Source organism: Delphinus delphis, chromosome 2, assembly GCF_949987515.2.
Source record: "Delphinus delphis chromosome 2, mDelDel1.2, whole genome shotgun sequence".
Taxonomy (NCBI): domain Eukaryota; kingdom Metazoa; phylum Chordata; class Mammalia; order Artiodactyla; family Delphinidae; genus Delphinus; species Delphinus delphis.
This window is the reverse complement of record NC_082684.1, coordinates 83,953,236-83,972,011: the sequence shown is the minus strand read 5'-3', so window position 1 is coordinate 83,972,011 and position 18,776 is coordinate 83,953,236. Positions and strand designations below refer to the sequence as shown.

The 18,776-nt window shown below is 37.9% G+C and overlaps 1 protein-coding gene across 1 annotated transcript in view; it reads right to left on the bottom strand.

Moving 5' to 3' along the window:
• Positions 1 to 18,776, bottom strand: part of EIF2AK4 (eukaryotic translation initiation factor 2 alpha kinase 4) — a 114,375-nt gene that overhangs the window by 94,959 nt on the left and 640 nt on the right. Inside the window, exons 2-3 of the mRNA XM_060004978.1 lie at positions 7,046 to 7,158; positions 4,053 to 4,155 (exon numbers count right to left, since the gene is read on the bottom strand). Of these exons, the coding sequence (XP_059860961.1) occupies positions 4,053 to 4,155; positions 7,046 to 7,158 (216 nt within the window). The remainder of the gene's footprint in view (positions 1 to 4,052; positions 4,156 to 7,045; positions 7,159 to 18,776) is intronic.

The window sequence follows — 18,776 nt, the reverse complement described above, 5'->3', positions numbered from 1 at the left end:
AAAAAGTATTAAACTAATATAAACAGAATAAAATATAATAACTTAAACAAAAAAGAAACAGAGACTAGAATGGTGGTTACCAGGGGCCAGGGGCGAGGGGGTGGGAGAAAAGGGGAGATATGTTGGTCAAAGAGTGCAAACTTCCAGTTATAAGATAAATAAGTTCTGGGGATCTAATGTACAGCATAGTGATTATACTTAATAACACTGCATTGTAAAAATAAAATAAAATACAGCAAAAAATTTTTCAAAAAAATCACAAATCATGAATCCAAGAAACCAGAGGATTCTGTAGCTGAATTTTCAATATAACTCCATATTATTTTTTAGCTAGACATTAGACTACACTAGAAATGACTTAAACTAGAAAGAACTTTGGAATAATTCCCAAGGCCTATTTTTTTGTCCAGACTGTGCTACAATCACTTTCTTTCTTTCTTTTTTTTAACACCTTTATTGGAGTATAATTGCTTTACAGTGGTGTGTTAGTTTCTGCTTTATAACAAAGTGAATCAGTTATACATATACATAAATCCCCATATCTCCTCCCTCTTGGGTCTCCCTCCCACCCTCCCTATCCCACCCCTCTAGGTGGTCACAAAGCATCGAGCTGATCTCCCTGTGCTATGCGGCTGCTTCCCACTAGCTATCTATTTTACATTTGGTAGTGTATATATGTCCATGCCACTCTCTCACTTTGTCCCAGATTACCCTTCCCCCTCCCCGTGTCCTCAAGTCCATTCTCTACATCTGTGTCTTTATTCCTGTCCGGCCCCTAGGCTGTTCAGAACCTGTTTTTTGTTTTTAGATTCCATATATATGTGTTCGCATACGGTGTTTGTTTTTCTCTTTCTGACTTACTTCACTCTATATGCAGACTCTAGGTCCATCCACCTCACTACAAATAATTCAATTTCGTTTCTTTTTATGGCTCAGTAATATTCCATTGTATATATATGCCACATCTTCTTTATCCATTCATCTGTCCATGGACACTTAGGTTGCTTCCATGTCCTGGCTATTGTAAATAGAGCTGCAATGAACATTGTGGTACATGACTCTATGAATTATGGTTTTCTCAGGGTATATGCGCAGGGGATTGCTGGGTCGTATGGTAGTTCTATTTTTAGTTTTTTAAGGAACCTCCATACTGTTCTCCATAGTGGCTGTATCAATTTACACTGCCAACAACAGTGCAAGAGGGTTCCCTTTTCTCCATACCCTCTCCAGCATTTTTTTTTTTTTCCCAGCATTTTTTGATGATGGCCATTCTGACTGGTGTGAGGTGATACCTCATTGTGGTATTGATTTGCATTTCTCTAATGATAAGTCATGTTGAGCATCCTTCCATTTGTTTGTTGTCAGTCTGTATATCTTCTTTGGAGAAATGTCTACTCAGGTCTTCTGCCCATTTTGGGGTTGGGTTGTTTGTTTTTTTGATATTGAGCTGCATGTGCTGCTTGTCTGTTTTGGAGATTAGCCCTTTGTCAGTGGCTTCATTTGCAAATATTTTCTCCTATTCTGAGGGTTGTCTTTTCGTCTTGTTTAAGTTTTCTTTTGCTGTGCAAAAGCTTTTAAGTTTCATTAGGTCCCGTTTGTTTACTTTTGTTTTTATTTCCATTTCTCTAGGAGGTGGGTCAAAAAGGTGCTTGCTGTGATTTATGTCATAGAGTGTTCTGCCTATGTGTTCCTCTAAGAGTTTTATAGTATCTGGCCTTACATTTAGGTCTTTAATCCATTCTGAGTTTATTTTTGTATATGGTGTTAGGGAGTGTTCTAATTTCATTCTTTTACATGTAGCTGTCCAGTTTTCCCAGCACCACTTATTGAAGAGGCTGTCTTTTCTCCATTGTATATTCTTGTCTCCTTTATCAAAAATAAGGTGACCATATGTGCATGGGTTTATCTCTGGGCTTTCTATCCTGTTTCATTGGTCTATATTTCTGTTTTTGTGCCAGTACCATACTGTCTTGATTACTGTAGCTTTGTAGTAGAGTCTGAAGTCTGGGAGCCTGATTCCTCCAGCTGTTTTTCTTTCTCAAGATTGCTTTGGCTATTCAGGGTCTTTTGTGTTTCCATACAAATTGTGAAATTTTTTGTTCTAGTTCTGTGAAAAATGTCATTGGTAATTTGATAGGGATTGCACTGAATCTGTAGATTGCTTTGGATAGCAGAGTCATTTTCACAATGTTGATTCTTCCAATCCAAGAACATGGTATATCTCTCCATCTATTTGTATCATCTTTAATTTCTTTCATCAGTGCCTTATAGTTTTCTGCATACAGGTCTTTTGTCTCCTTAGGTAGGTTTATTCCTAGGTATTTTATTCTTTTTGTTGCAGTGGTAAATGGGAGTGTTTCCTTAACTTCTCTTTCAGATTTTTCATCATTAGTATATAGGAATGCAAGAGATTTCTGTGCATTAATTTTGTATCCTGCTACTCTACCAAATTCATTGATTAGCTCTAGTAGTTTTCTGGTAGCATCTTCAGGATTCTCTATGTATAGTATCATGTCATCTGCAAACAGCAACAGCTTTACTTCTTTTCTGATTTGGATCCCTTTTATTTCTTTTTCTTCTCTGATTGCTGTGGCTAAAACCTCCAAAACTATGTTGAATAATAATGGTGAGAATGGACAACCTTGTCTTGTTCCTGATCTTAGAGGAAATGGTGTCAGTTTTTCATACAATCACTTTTTTTTTAATTTTAGAATTTTATTTATTTTTTTATACAGCAGGTTCTTATTAGCTATCCATTTTATACATATTAGTGTATACATGTCAATCCCAATCTCCCAATTCATCACACCACCCCCACCCCCTGCCACTTTCCCCACTTGGTGTCCATACATTTGTTTTCTATATCTGTGTTTCCATTTCTGCCCTGCAAACCGGTTCATCTGTACCATTTTTCTAGGTTCCACATATATGCATTAATATACAATATTTGTTTTTCTCTTTCTGACTTACTTCACCCTGTATGACAGTCTCTAGATCCATCCACGTCTCTACAAATGACCCAATTTTGTTCCTTTTTATGGCTGAGTAATATTCCATTGTATATATGTACCACATCTTCTTTATCCATTTGTCTGTCGATGGGCATTTAGGTTGCTTCCATGACCTGGCTATCATACAGTCACTTTCTATACTACAACAATCACTGAAGTTCTTGGAAACGCAACTTAGATGGCTGTGACTCTATGTGTTATAGAATGCAAGTAAAAAACTGTCCAGGCACTTTCCTAGAGGCCCAGCATAGACATGGAGGCCTAGGGTTAGCCCTTACTTAGCTCTTCTCAATTTTTATAGAATGGGATAGTTAAGCATGAGCTACCTAGGCAAAAACACTGAGTGATCTTATACAAAAGTGAGGAAATAGATTATATTTAAGAGATAATAATACTCTCTGTAATTATACACACAGTATACACAGAGTTAATACACACAGTAATACTCTGCCCTAAGAAGTCACCTAGCGTAGCCCTCCAGAGAGAGTTCTGCCACCCAAGGGGGAGCTCATGTAGACTGTGATGTCACAGAATTAAAAAAGAATCAGTACTGAACTAGGTGTAAATGCTCAGGTATAAAAGGGACATTGATGGAGGAGAGTGTATTGTTAATTGTTGAGGAGGAAAACAGTCCTTCTGATATGAAAATTGGAGAGGTGGCAAAGTTTGGTGAGATATCACTTGTCTGCAAACATTTTCCAGCATAAAGGTTGAAGTCAAGATGAGGTCATGATGTCAGGTCCAAACTGTGCAAAAAGAGTGCCCAGGTTCATATAAAGTGCTTCCAGAAGAATTCTTAAGCAACAGTACTATCTATATATACTCCACAATTTGTAATTCATAAATACCATTAATTAAAAAAATACAAACAGCAATGTTCCCCTTTGTAGATACCAATAAAACCCAAAACATCCTAGTGAAATTTAGATTTGAGGTGCAACGGGAAAGGCTTTAACCCAAAGAAAAGGCCAGAAGGCAAACACTGTTGAACATGACGAGATTTTTACCATCCGCTCATAATTCCAGTTTAACAAATCATACCTCGCCACAATGTTTTTTGGCCACTTCTTCTAGGCGGGACTTTAACAAATTAACAGTTTCATTTGACAGACCTTTGGCATTCATTAATGCTATTTCAGGGACTCTGGAAAAGAAAAAAACAAAAAGGAGTTACTCTAGAAAGTACAGATTATTTGCATTAATATTTGCTAAGTTCCAAGCTCGGGGCCTGGGGATTTCATAAGGGCCTCATATGTGAATCTCTCTGTACCCCCAGCAACATTTCTTTTCATCTCAAAAGCATTTTAATTTTACCCCAGCAACTCTGTTGACACAGTACTCAGCATGGAGGCACCTGCAGCCTGTGGGGGCAGCAGTGGGCTGGCTAGTCGTCAGTGTGGGCAGTCGGGTGCCCTGATCCCCCAGAGGACCCGACATACATGATTGGGGCTCGATCAGGGGTCTCCCCAACTCCTCTGTGTGATTTCAGCTTTACAACCTGATTTAAATTTTTAGCATCAATTACTGTCTACTGCCTTTTAAAAAAATCGCTCCAGCTCTGTGTGTGATTCTAGCCTAGTAACTTCACTATGAGCTCCCTTGTATGGTAACGCTCCATCCTGGCTTGCCCCTCAATGTCAGTTTACTCAGACAGCTCACCTGCCAGAGTCCAGACGCTCTGTGCTCATCAGTGCACTCCAGCATAAAGCAGGACAAGAATACTAGGCGAGATGGAGCCACAGTGATCTACCTAGTATTCCCACAACATGCTGTGTCCCAGGCACTCATTCTGCTGTAAATGAGCTCACTTACTCATACATAAATCTAGTCATGCACACTCTGCAAACTCTGCTCTTCCAAGGATGCCTACCACACTCTCCTCTCCATCCCTATAGAGCGCAACTAAGAGTTAACACTTTCTACCCAAGGAAAGTACAACCAGCCCTTGGGGTTCTTTTATTTCCAACCAATACACATCTAATAACAACTCTGAGATTAAGTAGGCTTCATTTGAAGAGAAGATGATTCATCACTTCCCACCAAGCATTTCTGAGTAATGCATGGCGTTTTACCTTGGCGAAGCCTTTACTCTTCACTTACCTATGGACTCTCTCAATGCTTCAGTATGATAGATTGCTACAATCATCAATCTAGTTGGATAGATGGAAATCGGAGAGAGACTACTGAGTCTATGTGTGGTCCAGCCAATCCAGGACTCTCTCTCTCACAGTGGCATCAAGGACTATTCTGCAGAAAAGGAAAGTTTTCCTGCCCCGTATCATCTCAAAAGATAGGAATGTTTCCCCAAGTCAAGACTTACATAATTTTTTTAAAAAAAAAAATCAAGCAGTCATTATATAGCAATATTAACAAAATGGTGAAAAATTCAACTGCAACACTAATTAAACTTGCTTTAAAATTTCCAGTGTTCTCTTTATGCCTTTGCTACATAATTCATAATTTTATGTAGCTGATATTATCATGTTTACTTTTAAACTTTTTGTTAAGCATTTGCATGCTGTTTCTTAAATAATATTTTTACCAAGTAGACACATCAAGATTTACCTGACGAGTTCTCTAAAGTAGTGGTTCTCAACCAGGGGTGACTGTGCACCCCCCAGAGGACATCAGTCAATGTCAATAGGGCAAAGAAGCTCTGCGCCCCTCCCCGCATTCCTTGCCTAAGCATCTCTTCCATCTGGCTGGTCCTGAGTTGTATCCTATATAATAAACCGGTAATAGTAAGTGAAGTGCCTTCCTGAGTTCTGTGAGCTGTTCTAGCAAATTATCGACCATGGGCATTATGGGAACCTGCAAATTTATAGCCAGTTGATCAGAAGTACTGGGACTTGCAACTGGCATCTGAAGTCTTGTTGTGGGACTGAGCCCCTAACCCAGCTATCAGTTTTAGTGTCAGAATTGAATTGAATTGTCTGGACACCCTGTTGGTGTCAGAAAAGACACCACCTATACAGTGTCAGGAAAACTAAAACCTAGAGAGGCACTGTCTTATTTTTCTTTGATAAAATTCATCACCCTTCAATTAATGCATAAATTAACTTTCTGAATACCTACTATATCTACTCTAGGCATAGAGGTTGGGCAAAAAGTGGGTTACTAACTTTGAGGAACTCAACTTGACCTATCTGTATTTTCACATTCTCTATCACCTCTTAAGATAACAAGTCCCATACATTTACCACCCACTGTGTAAGGCAGGACTTCCTTTTATTTGTCACATTCCTTCACTGGCTTCCTACACAACAAGCTCAAACCACAAAACATCATCCAGGCCAATCTGCTTTTCCACATGGAATGTCTGGGGAAAGGTTACATGGAATATGCATGGTACTTTGAAAAAAGAATACTCAAGTCCTGATAGCTAATGTTTTTCTTTTACAAGTGAATCTCAGCCAGAGGGAGTATCACCTTCAGTGGGAGTTTAGAAATACATGAGGTTTCCGGCTGTCTCACTGACTGGGGAACTCTCTTGGCATTAGTGGGTAGAGGCCAGTGATGTTACACGTCCTGCAGGCTGTGGGCGTGCCCAGTGAAAACTCGTTAGCAGTCCCCCCACAGAAACAGGGCAACTCTAAATAGTCCTTTACTCTAGGAAGTAAAGGTCCCATTGGCCTGGAAGGCTACTCTAAGTCCTAATGCCTATCATACTTTAAAACTAAGTCCACAAGGCTTTTATAGTCACTGCACCTTTATCTTTTTCTTCTAGATTGTTCCTCTTACTTGTTTATGAAGAGTTAAACAAACAAAAGTTAACATATCAGAGGAAACAAACATTAGTCATGGAGCAAATATTACCATCCATAGAGACTACTAACTATAAGCTAACTTAACAGGAGACAGGTTTCATGACAATGTCTATTGCTGATGTAGTTTTGATGAAATGCAACTGATAGGAAATAAAATTTTAAATGGAATAGGGGCAGAAGGAGAAAACACCATTAAGTTCAAACTGTTCTTATGTTTTCAAAACAGAGAACTGAAATCACATCAAAGCTATTTCTAAATGTACTCACACATCTGGATAGGTGGGTGGGCATTTCACTCTCAAATCCACTTTCACATATACTTCTTCACCAGTCAAGCCCTGAGGGTATAGAACTAAATTGATTTCAGGAGGCTCTTTGACCTAAAAGAGAAAAAGAAAATCTTTTTTTCTCTAGAGAGCCAATCATTAAAGATTAAGATAAAAATTATTAATATTTTAGCCAAAGTTCTACTTTTTAAATATTACACATAATTTTATTTTATATAAGTGTTGGTCACATTTTCCTAAAGCATGGTTTAAAAACAAAACCTGGAGGGCAGACAGCAGAAGCAAGAAGAATGACAATCCTGCAGCCTGTGGAACAAAACCCACATTCACAGAAAGACAGACAAGATGAAAAGGCAGAGGGCTATGTACCAGATGAAGGAACAAGATAAAACCCCAGAAAAACAACTAAATGAAGTGGAGATAGGCAACCTTCCAGAAAAAGAATTCAGAATAATGATAGTGAACATGATCCAGGACCTCGGAAAAAGAATAGAGGCAAAGATCGAGAAGATGCAAGAAATGTTTAACAAACACCTAGACAAATTAAAGAACAAACAAACAGAGATGAATACAATAACTGAAATGAAAACTACACTAGAAGGAATCAACAGTAGAATAACTGAGGCAGAAAAATGGATAAGTGACCTGGAAGACAGAATGGTGGAATTCACTGCTGTGGAACAGAATAAAGAAAAAAGAATGAAAAGAAATGAAGACAGCCTAAGAGACCTCTGGGACAACATTAAACGCAACAACATTCACATTATAGGGGTGCCAGAAGGAGAAGAGAGAGAGAAAGGACCCGAGAAAATATTTGAAGAGATTATAGTTGAAAACTTCCCTAACATGGGAAAGGAAATAGCCACCCAAGTCCAGGAAGAGCAGTGAGTCCCATACAGCACAAATCCAAGGAGAAACACACTGAGACACATAGTAATGAAATTGGCAAAAATTAAAGACAAAGAAAAATTATTGAAAGCAGCAAGGGAAAAACGACAAATAACATAAAAGGGAACTCCCATAAGGTTAACAGCTGATTTCTCAGCAGAAACTCCACAAGCCAGAAGGAAGTGGCATGATATATTTAAAGTGATGAAAGGGAAGAACCTACAACCAAGATTACTCTACCCAGCAAGGATCACATTCAGATTCGATGGAGAAATCAAAAGCTTTACAGACAAGCAAAAGCTAAGATGATTCAGCACCACCAAACCAGCTCTACAACAAATGCTAAAGGAATTTCTCTAAGTGGGAGAAGAAAAAGACCTACAAAAGCAAACCAAAAACAATTAAGAAAATGGTAATAGGAACATACATATCAATAATTACCTTAAACGTAAATGGATTAAATGCTCCAACCAAAAGACACAGGCTTGCTGAATGGATACAAAAACAAGACCCATATATATGCTGTCTACAAGAGACACACTTCAGACTTAGGGACACATACAGAATGAAAGTGAGGGGATGGAAAAAGGTATTCTATCCCCTGAAGTAGCTATACTCATAACACATAAAATAGACTTTAAAATAAAGAATGTCACAAGAGACAAGGAAGGACACTACATAATGATCAAGAGATCAATCCAAGAAGAAGATATAACAATTATAAATATATATGCACCCAACAGAGAAGTACCTCAATACATAAGGCAACTGCTAACAGCTGTAAAAGAGGAAATCGACAGTAACACAATAATAGTGGGGGACTTTAACACCTCACTTACACCAATGGACAGCTCATCCAAAATGAAAATAAATAAGGAAACACAAGCTTTAAATGACACAATATACCAGATAGATTTAATTGATATTTATAGGACATTGCATCTAAAAACAGCAGACTACACTTTCTTCTCAAGTGCGCACAGAACATTCTCCAGGACAGATCACATCTTGGGTCACGAATCAAGCCTCAGTAAATTTAAGAAAATTGAAATCATATCAAGAATCTTTTCTGACCACAACGCTATGAGACTAGAAATGAATTACAGGGAAAAAAACGTAAAAAACACAAACACATGGAGGCTAAGCAATATATTACTAAATAACCAAGAGATCACTGAAGAAATCAAAGGGGAAATCAAAAAACACCTAGAGATAAATGATAATGAAAACACAATGATCCAAAACCTATGGGATGCAGCAAAAGCAGTTCTAAGTCTATAGCTATACAAGCCCACCTCAAGAAACAAGAAAAATCTCAAATAAACAATCTAACCTTACACCTAAATAAACTAGAGAAAGAAGAACAAACAAAACTCAAAGTTAGCAGAAGGAAAGAAATCATAAAGTTCAAAGCAGAAATAAATGAAATAGAAACAAAGAAAACAATAGCAAAGATCAATAAAACTAAAAGCTGGTTCTTTGAGAAGATAAACAAAATTGATAAACCATTAGCCAGACTCATCACTAAAAAGTGGGAGAGGACTCAAATCAATAAAATTAGAAATGAAAAAGGAGAAGTTACAACAGACACCGCAGAAATACAAAGCATCCTAAGAGACTACTACAAGCAACTCTATGTAATTAAATTGAAGTAATGAAATTGAAACTGTGACTAAAAATCTTCCAACAAACAAAAGTCCAAGAGCAGATGGCTTCACAGGTGAAGTCTATCGAACGTTTAGAGAAGAGCTAACACCCATCCTTCTCAAACTCTTCCAACAATTGCAGAGGAAGGAACACTCCCAAGCTCATTCTATGAGGCCACCATCACTCTGATACCAAAACCAGACAAAGATACTACAAAAAAAGAAAATTACAGACCAATATCACTGATGAATATAGATGCAAAAATCCTTAACAAAATACTAGCAAACAGAATCCAACAACACATTAAAAAGATCATACACCATGATCAAGTGGGATTTATCCCAGGGATGAAAGGATTCTTCAATATATGCAAATCAATCAATGTGATACACCATATTAACAAACTGAAGAAGAAAAACCATATGATCACTCAGTAGATGCAGAAAAAAGTTTCTGACAAAATTCAACACCCATTTATGATAAAAAGTCTCCAGAAAGTGGGCATAGAGGGAAACTATCTCAACATAATAAAGGCCATATACGAGAAACCCACAGCAAACATCATTCTCAACAGTGAAAAACTGAAAGCATTTCCTCTAAGATCAGGAACAAGAGAAGGATGTCCACTCTCACCACTATTATTCAACATAGTTTTGGAAGTCCTAGACACGGCAATCAGAGAAGAAAAATAAATAAAAGGAATACAAATTGGAAAAGAAGAAGTAAAACTGTCACTGTTTGCAGATGACATGATACTATACATAGAGAATCCTAAAGATGCTACCATAAAACTACTAGAGCTAATCAATGAATCTGGTACAGTTGCAGGATACAAAATTAATGCACAGAAATCTTGCATTCCTATATACTAATGATGAAAAATCTGAAAGAGAAATTAAGGAAACACTCCCATTTACCACTGCAACAAAAAGAATAAAATACCTAGGAATAAACTTACCTAGGGAGACAAAAGACCTGTATGTAGAAAACTATAAGACACTGATGAAAGAAATTAAAGATGATACAAATAGATGGAGAGATATACCATGTTCTTGGATTGGAAGAATCAACATTGTGAAAATGACTCTACTACCCAAAGCAATCTACAGATTCAGTGCAATCCCTGTCAAATTACCAATGACATTTTTCACAGAACTAGAACAAAAAATTTCACAATTTGCATGGAAACACAAAAGACCCTGAATAGCCAAAGCAATCTTGAGAAAGAAAAACAGCTGAAGGAATCAGGCTCCCGGACTTCAGACTCTACTACAAAGCTACAGTAATCAAGACAGTATGGTACTGGCACAAAAACAGAAATATAGATCAATGAAACAGGATAGAAAGCCCAGAGATAAACCCATGCACATATGGTCACCTTATTTTTGATAAAGGAGACAAGAATATACAATGGAGAAAAGACAGCCTCTTCAATAAGTGGTGCTGGGAAAACTGGACAGCTACATGTAAAAGAATGAAATTAGAATAGTCCCTAACACCATACACAAAAATAAACTCAAAATGGATTAGAGACCTAAATGTAAGACCAGACACTATAAAACTCTTAGAGGAACACATAGGCAGAACACTCTATGACATAAATCACAGCAAGATCTTTTTTGATCTACCTCCTAGAGTAATGGAAATAAAAACAAAAATAAACAAATGGGACCTAATGAATCTTAAAAGCTTTTGCACAGCAAAGGAAACCATAAACAAGACAAAAAGACAACCCTCAGAATGGGAGAAAATATTTGCAAATGAAGCAACTTACAAAGGATTAATCTCCAAAATTTACTAGCAGCTCATGAGCTCAATATCAAAAAAACAAACAACCCAATCCAAAAATGGGCAGAAGACCTAAACAGACATTTCTCCAAAGAAGATATACAGATTGCCAAGAAACACATGAAAGAATGCTCAACATCATTAATCATTAGAGAAATGCAAATCAAAACTACAATGAGATATCATCTCAGACCGGTCAGAATGGCCATCATGAAAAAATCTACAAACAATAAATGCTGGAGAGGGTGTGGGGAAAAGGGAAGAACCCTCTTGCACTGTTGGTGGGAATGTAAACTGATACAGTTTGGAGAACAGTATCTCCAAACTATGGAGAACTATGGAGAACAGTATGGAGGTTCCTTAAAAAACTAAAAATAGAACTACCATATGACCCAGCAATCCCACTACTGAGCATATACCCAGAGAATACCATAATTCAAAAAGACACATGCACCACAATGTTCACTCCAGCTCTATTTACAATAGCCAGGTCAAGGAGGCAACCTAAAATGCCCATCGACAGATGAATGGATAAAGAAGATGTGGTACATATACACAATGGAATATTACTCAGCCATAAAAAGGAATGAAATTGGGTCATTTGTAGAGATGTGGATGGATCTAGAGACTGTCATACAGAGTGAAGTAAGTCAGAAAGAGAAAAACAAATATCGTATCTTAACGCATATATGTGGAACCTAACAAAATGGTACAGATGAACCAGTTTGCAGGGCAGAAATAGAGACACAGATGTAGAGAACAAACGTATGGACACCAAGGGGGGAATGTGGCGGGGAGTGGTGGTGGTGGTGGGATGAATTGGGAGATTGGGATTGACATGTATACACTGATGTGTATAAAATGGATGACTAGTAAGAACCTGCTGTATAAAAAAATAAATAAAATTCCAAAAACCCCGAAAACCTCCAAGACAGAGTACATATTCCTTTTCAAAGTTTCTAAGGTGACCTGAAATGTTCCAAGTAGCCTCCATTCATTCAAATGTCACTGAGCGCTGATGACCTTCTGAGTGCTGCCCTAGAGACTGAGAGTTCAGAGGCAAATCTACACAGACACGAACCCAACTAGCTGGCACAGAGTAGAAGACAAATGAATGCTTTCAAAAAGTGATGAGTGCTGTAAAGAAGACAAAGCCAAGTCATGGAACATAGTGATGGAGGAGGAGAAGGTACGCAGACAGGCAGGTCAGGGGAGGCCTCTTGAGCAGGGGATACTTCGAATATTGAGATAAGTGAAAATCTTGACATGAAGAAATCTGATAGCTCTTCTAAAATTGTGTATGCTTTCAACCAACTGCTTTTCACCAAATACTCCATTCTTCTTTATTTATGTATGCTTTTTCCAAAAAGGATTTGAGACAGTTTATATTATCTATATATCATGAGAAAGGGGAGGCTGAGGGAGCATATACACATATGGTCCAGACACTTGACCAACTTTGAGAGGTAGGTGCAACCTCCTTTGTACAGACATTTTACAGACAAGGCGGCTCAGGCTCAGACTTTCAGTTTCTTGCCCACCAACACACAGCAACAAATCTGGACTTCAAATCCAATTCTGACTCCCAAATCTGTCTTTTCCATCAGCCCTCCCTTGTTAATGCCAACCCTGAGTTGCTGTGACTGAGCCTTGACTTTCCCTTGGAATGTCCAGGCAGCCAGGGCAAAAAGAGAAATGAGGCATTATCAGAAAAGAAAAAAGATAAAAATTCTTCTAAGGGTAATAAAGTACTTAGCAACATTAAATTCTAATAGAAATTTATAACATGAACCTTACATGTGGCACCATGAATCACACAATCAGCTATGCATATAAAATACGTAAGCTTGGTTTTTATTTCTTTTTTAATAGAATCCCTGATTTTTTAGCTGGATACATTTCCCAGACGCCTTTGCAGCTCAGTGTGGCTACTGGATTAATTTCTGGCCAGTAAGATGAAAGAACTATAATATGCAATTTCCAGGAAGTGAACTTTATCAAAGGAAAGGGATGAAACTTCTTCATCCCCTTCTCATTCCAGCTGGCTGGAATGCAGATGTGATGACTGGAGGTCAGACAGCCATTTTAGACCACGAAGGGCACTTTAAGGATGGTAGAACAGCAATTCAGAAAAAGCCGTAGACTCCAGACTTTTACATGTAAAAAAATAAACTTTGTTATTTTAAGTTTTCTGTCATATGTAGCTAAACCTAATCCTAACCATTACAGGCTCACTGGAAAAAAAAAAATAAAGACAGTCAGGGAACAGTGCTTTCAGAGGTAAGAACAGAATATTTGCCAGGCTTCTCTCAAGTGAACTGAGAGGCTTCCCAACATGTGAAGATGCTTTTATGCAAAACATGTTTAGGATACCAAGTGTTAGCTCATATTAGGGCATTCAAGGACTCCTGGAGCTGAACAGGACTTGATTAAAAAGTTCAACAATCAAGATGTTCTAAAGATTAGGATTAGGTAAGAACTCCTTCATGCCTTTAGAAGATAAATGGTCATTAGAATTCAATGTTGATAAAATCTTTGATTTAACCTGCACAAGGAAATAATGAATTCCTGGAATATTTGTAGGTAAAAAAACTCAAAGTAAGGGGTAACCAAAATTTTTTGAGAGCACCTAATGAGAGGAAAACACAATGCAGAATGTATAGCTACAAAGTATACAAAATGCTACATGAGAAAAAAGATTTGTTTTGAAGACTGAAAATGCAAGTGACATGAAGGCAGCATAATAAGTAGTCATGGAGAGAAGGGCACGCTACAATGAGAGATGAGTTAAATTTGCTTCCCAATGAGATCATGAAGTTGGAGACTCTCCTGAAGTACCATCAAATAACCAAACAAATCTTCAAGGTATAAAAAGTGAAAGAATAACACAAACTCAGTCCTAAAACATAAGAGAGGTAATGCTCATTTGGACTAATCCCCCCTAGAATTAAAAAAATTAAAAACACTAGCTCTTCAAGAAACAAAACCCAAGGATCTTAATAAACCCCACAGGATGAGGAACACTGACCAAGGGGACCCTTCTTTTTTTTTTTTTTTTTTGCGGTACGTGGACCTCTTACCGCCGCGGCCTCTCCCGTCGCGGAGCGCAGGCTCCGGACGCGCAGGCTCAGCGGCCATGGCTCAGGGGCCCAGCCGCTCCGCGGCATGTGGGATCTTCCCGGACCGGGGCACGAACCCGTGTCCCCTGCATCGGCAGGCGGACTCTCAACCACTGCACCACCAGGGAAGCCCGGGGACCCTCTTTTCAGCCCAGTGCACAACACCTGGAAGAGCGCCCGGCCAACACTGGCAGAAACCCCAGTTTCTCAGTCTGAATGTGGTTTTCTTGGGCACTTCCTCACACTCAGGCCCCCAAAAATAAACTGATGTAAGCATGTGTCTATTTCTGTTAGAAGTACTGGAGTGAAGGATAAGACTATAAAAAACTGAGAATTTTAACAGCCATTCCACATAGGAGCAAATCTTTTGGTTCCAAGGCATGACGGTTAATGACAGCCTGCGATTAAACTTTACTGGTTTACAAGATGAGCAGCAGAGTGAGGATGAGGTTTGGGAAATTAATTAAAAATACTAACACAAAAGGGAGAGGGATGGACTGGGAGTTTGGGGTTGGTAAATGCAAACTATTACATTTAGAATGGCTAAACAACACGGTCCTACTGTATAGCACAGGGAACTATATCCAATCTCCTGGGATAAACCATAATGGAAAAGAGTATTAAAAAAAGAATGTATCTATGTGTAAAACTGAGTCAATTTGCTATACAGCAGAGACTGGCACAACACTGTAAATCAACTATGCTTCAATTAAAAAAAAATACTAACACAATTTTTCCTTTACACAGCCATGTAAATATACTTGACATTACTGAACTATACACTTTAAAATTGTTAAGCTAGTATATTTTATGCCATATGTTTTTAACCACAGCACATAAAAGAAAAAGTTACACAATTCAAACCACTTTCAGGTGTTTGGTCTAGAATTGTTACCTAGATTCTGCTCATCACATCCCCCTTACATTTTGATGGCAAGACTTCGCTCAGCATGGCCTCTTGTTTCTTACCTGCCTCCATTCTCACATGCTGTAATGTGGGGAAGAAACTAGTCTGTGTGAAAAAACAACAAATCTAGAAATAAAGTAACATGTGAAAGCTAGATAATCTGGGCAAGTCTTTGGTTTTAAGTCTGTGAAGATGCCCCTCCCCGCAAAAAAAAATGATGATAGTAAAATCTAAGGAATTAGATTTTATGTCAAATGCCTTAATCACTGACTTCCCCCCATATCTCTTTTTCTAAATAGACCCAAATACATTTGGGAATTATTTCAGTTAATAAAAAAATTTTGAGAGCTTTTTACCAGGAACTAGGCATGTACATGTGAACAAACACAGAGACTCTGTCCTTATGAAGCCAGCCTACTCTCATACAATGTAAAGGTGGCATTTCAAATTAGTGGAAAAGACTGAAAAAAATCATCTGTGTTAGTCTAACTGGCTAGTTGGGGGTGAAAGTGGGCAGCCTAGATTCATACTCAGACAGAGGTAAGAACTTTAAAAAATAAAAAGCTATTTCTATATTTATTTGATGGAAGTTTAAAAACAAAGTCATGAAAGAATTAAAAGAAAGTCTTGAAGAATTCATTCTTTTGGTAACACTGGAGCAGGGAAAAAAACAAACCACAGGGACCATGTAACAACAATAAAATGAAAAAAAAGGTCATTTTGACTATATTAAAGTTTTTAAAAATTGCATAAATTACCTAAATATCAAAATGCATAATGGTTAATTAGGGGAAAATATTTGCAATATATGACCCCAAATGCTAATTTTCTTAACATATAAATTAACATCTAAATAGCTCTGACATATGAATAAGAAAGTAGACAATAGAGTGTAAAAATAAACCAAACAACATTGAACAGTTCACAGAAAAAAATCCATGGCTTAGAGACAAAGGTGGTCCTCATAATTCACAACTAAAGAAGTAAAAATGTTTCATCTATCTACTGGCAAAGATGAAAAAGTCTGACACTACAGTGTTGGTGAAGATGTAGGAAAAGAAGCACTCATACACTACCGGTGGGCCCAGAGACAAAAGCAAGGCTTTAGGAGGTAGGTTTACAATAGCTATCGAATTATAAGTGAGCAGACCTTTGGCTGACAGAAAATTAGCCAAGATAATTAAGTTAACAATAAATTTATAACTCTAGAGGAAATTATATTTTCAACTAGTGGTGTCCAAACTTTAGTATGTAAAATAATTTTTAGCATGTACTCCCAAAATGTTATTTATAAATAACGTACATATGTTACTAAACCAAAATCTACATTATAACACATCCCCCAAAAAGAAGTTTAAAAAACTTCAGATGTTTAAAAAACCTAAAGTTTACTCAGGTCAATAATTCTGAGCTGAATTTACTGGCAACAAATTTGGCCTGAATTGACATGAGGCTATTGATAGTCTTTAACCATCCCACTGAGTGTGAATATTCACATGGTTTGCTGTGTTTGATTCTGCGTGCTGCTCCAGACACTGAGTGAGGTATTAGGTAAGTATGGAATGTGCACATGTGGCCATGAACACAAACACTTCTGAATTCTGAAATGTATCAGGCCTCAGGGTTTTGCATAAAGGATTGTGGGCTTGCATAACCTTTCCCTAAAGAGTGGCAAGTAATAAGTATTTGTTGAATGACTACATTTTTTTAAAAAACGTTTTTAAACTTTTTTTTTATTGAAGTATAGTTGATTTACAGTGTTAATTTCTGCTGCACAGCAAAGTGACTCAGTTATACACATATATACAATCTTTTATATTCTTTTCCAATATGGTTTATCCCAGGATATTGAATATAGTTCCTTGTGCTATACAGTAGGACCCTGTTGCTTATTCATTCTACATGTAATAGTTTGCATCTACTAATCCCAAACTCCAAGTCCATCCCTCCCCCACCCCACCCCCCTTGGCAACCACAAGTCTGTTCTCTATGTTGAATGACTACATTCTGATTCATCCTTATGACCACCAATTATTTGCCTAGCAAAGTGTTAAGGCTATTTGCCCATGTACCTCAGGGTACAGCTATCTGAATCCTTCTACCTGCCTATTACAGTTTTTGATTTTGTTTGCTCTACTATCTTGTTATAAAGACCACCAGCTATAAATTCTGAGATTATCAGTATCCCTACCTACAGTAGTACCTTTTTCTTTTCTGTTTTTTTGCAGTCTTAGGACCAGATAATTAAGCTGTGTAAAGTAAATAAACTGTCTCTGAATGAAGTCTTAGGAACTTTGTACTGAGCCCCCGTGTACACTTTGCAACAGGTATTTTGGCTTCATGAGCCGAATTCCTGGTGCTCAATGTTTGGGAACAGAGAAGTTACCAGATAACCAGAAAGTTACATTGTTATTTTATTACAAGCTTGTATAAGGGGAATATTTACATTTTTACTATTTTAGCTTAAAAATAACTCTTGAAATTAAGCACTAGAAAAGTAAGCTCCCTGAGGGACGGGGGTTTGGTTTGGTTTGTGCTTGACTGTATTCCCAATACCTAGAACAATAAATAGTTAATGAAGGAAGGAAAACATTGGGTGAGAAGGAAAATGTTTTGCCCTGACAGCTCCTGAAGATCCTATTTCTTGAGAAAATCTCGGATGTGCTGATAAGGCACATGTTGTAAAATGCCAGAATTAAAGGTAGATGAAGGGGGCTTCCCTGGTGGCACAGTGGTTAAGAATCCACCTGCCAATGCAAGGGACACGGGTTCAAGCCCTGGTCCAGGAAGATCCCACATGCTGTGGAGCACCTAAGCCCCTGTGCCACAACTACTGAGCCCACGCTCTAGAGCCCACGTGCCACAACTACGGAGCCCACGTGCTGCAACTACTGAAGCCGGTGCGCCTAGAGTCCATGTTCCGCAATAAGAGAAGCCACCGCAATGAGTAGCCCCCACTCACCACAACTAGGGAAAGCCCGCGTGCAGCAGTGAAGACCCAACACAGCCAAAAATAAATAAAATAAATAAATTTAAAGGTAGATGAAAGAAGGTACTACTTTTTAAATAATACTATAAAGAGTTTGGTAGATAATTCTTCAAGGATGATGAGGGAAAGACTGTCAGTATCAGCAGCTTATAATGTGCCTTAACTTACTTCCAGACAAAAAGGAAAATAATATTTTAAGTCAAATGCCATTTTAAAAGGGTGGACTCAGCACACTCCCTCTCCATTACAGCTAAGAAGACTGTATTCCATACTCTCTAAGCGCCTTGGAGAAAGGTACAGAGGAAAGTTGCTCCACACAGCACAATACAGGGAGGATGCCTGAGGAGTACAATGGGATTACATGGTTAATAGT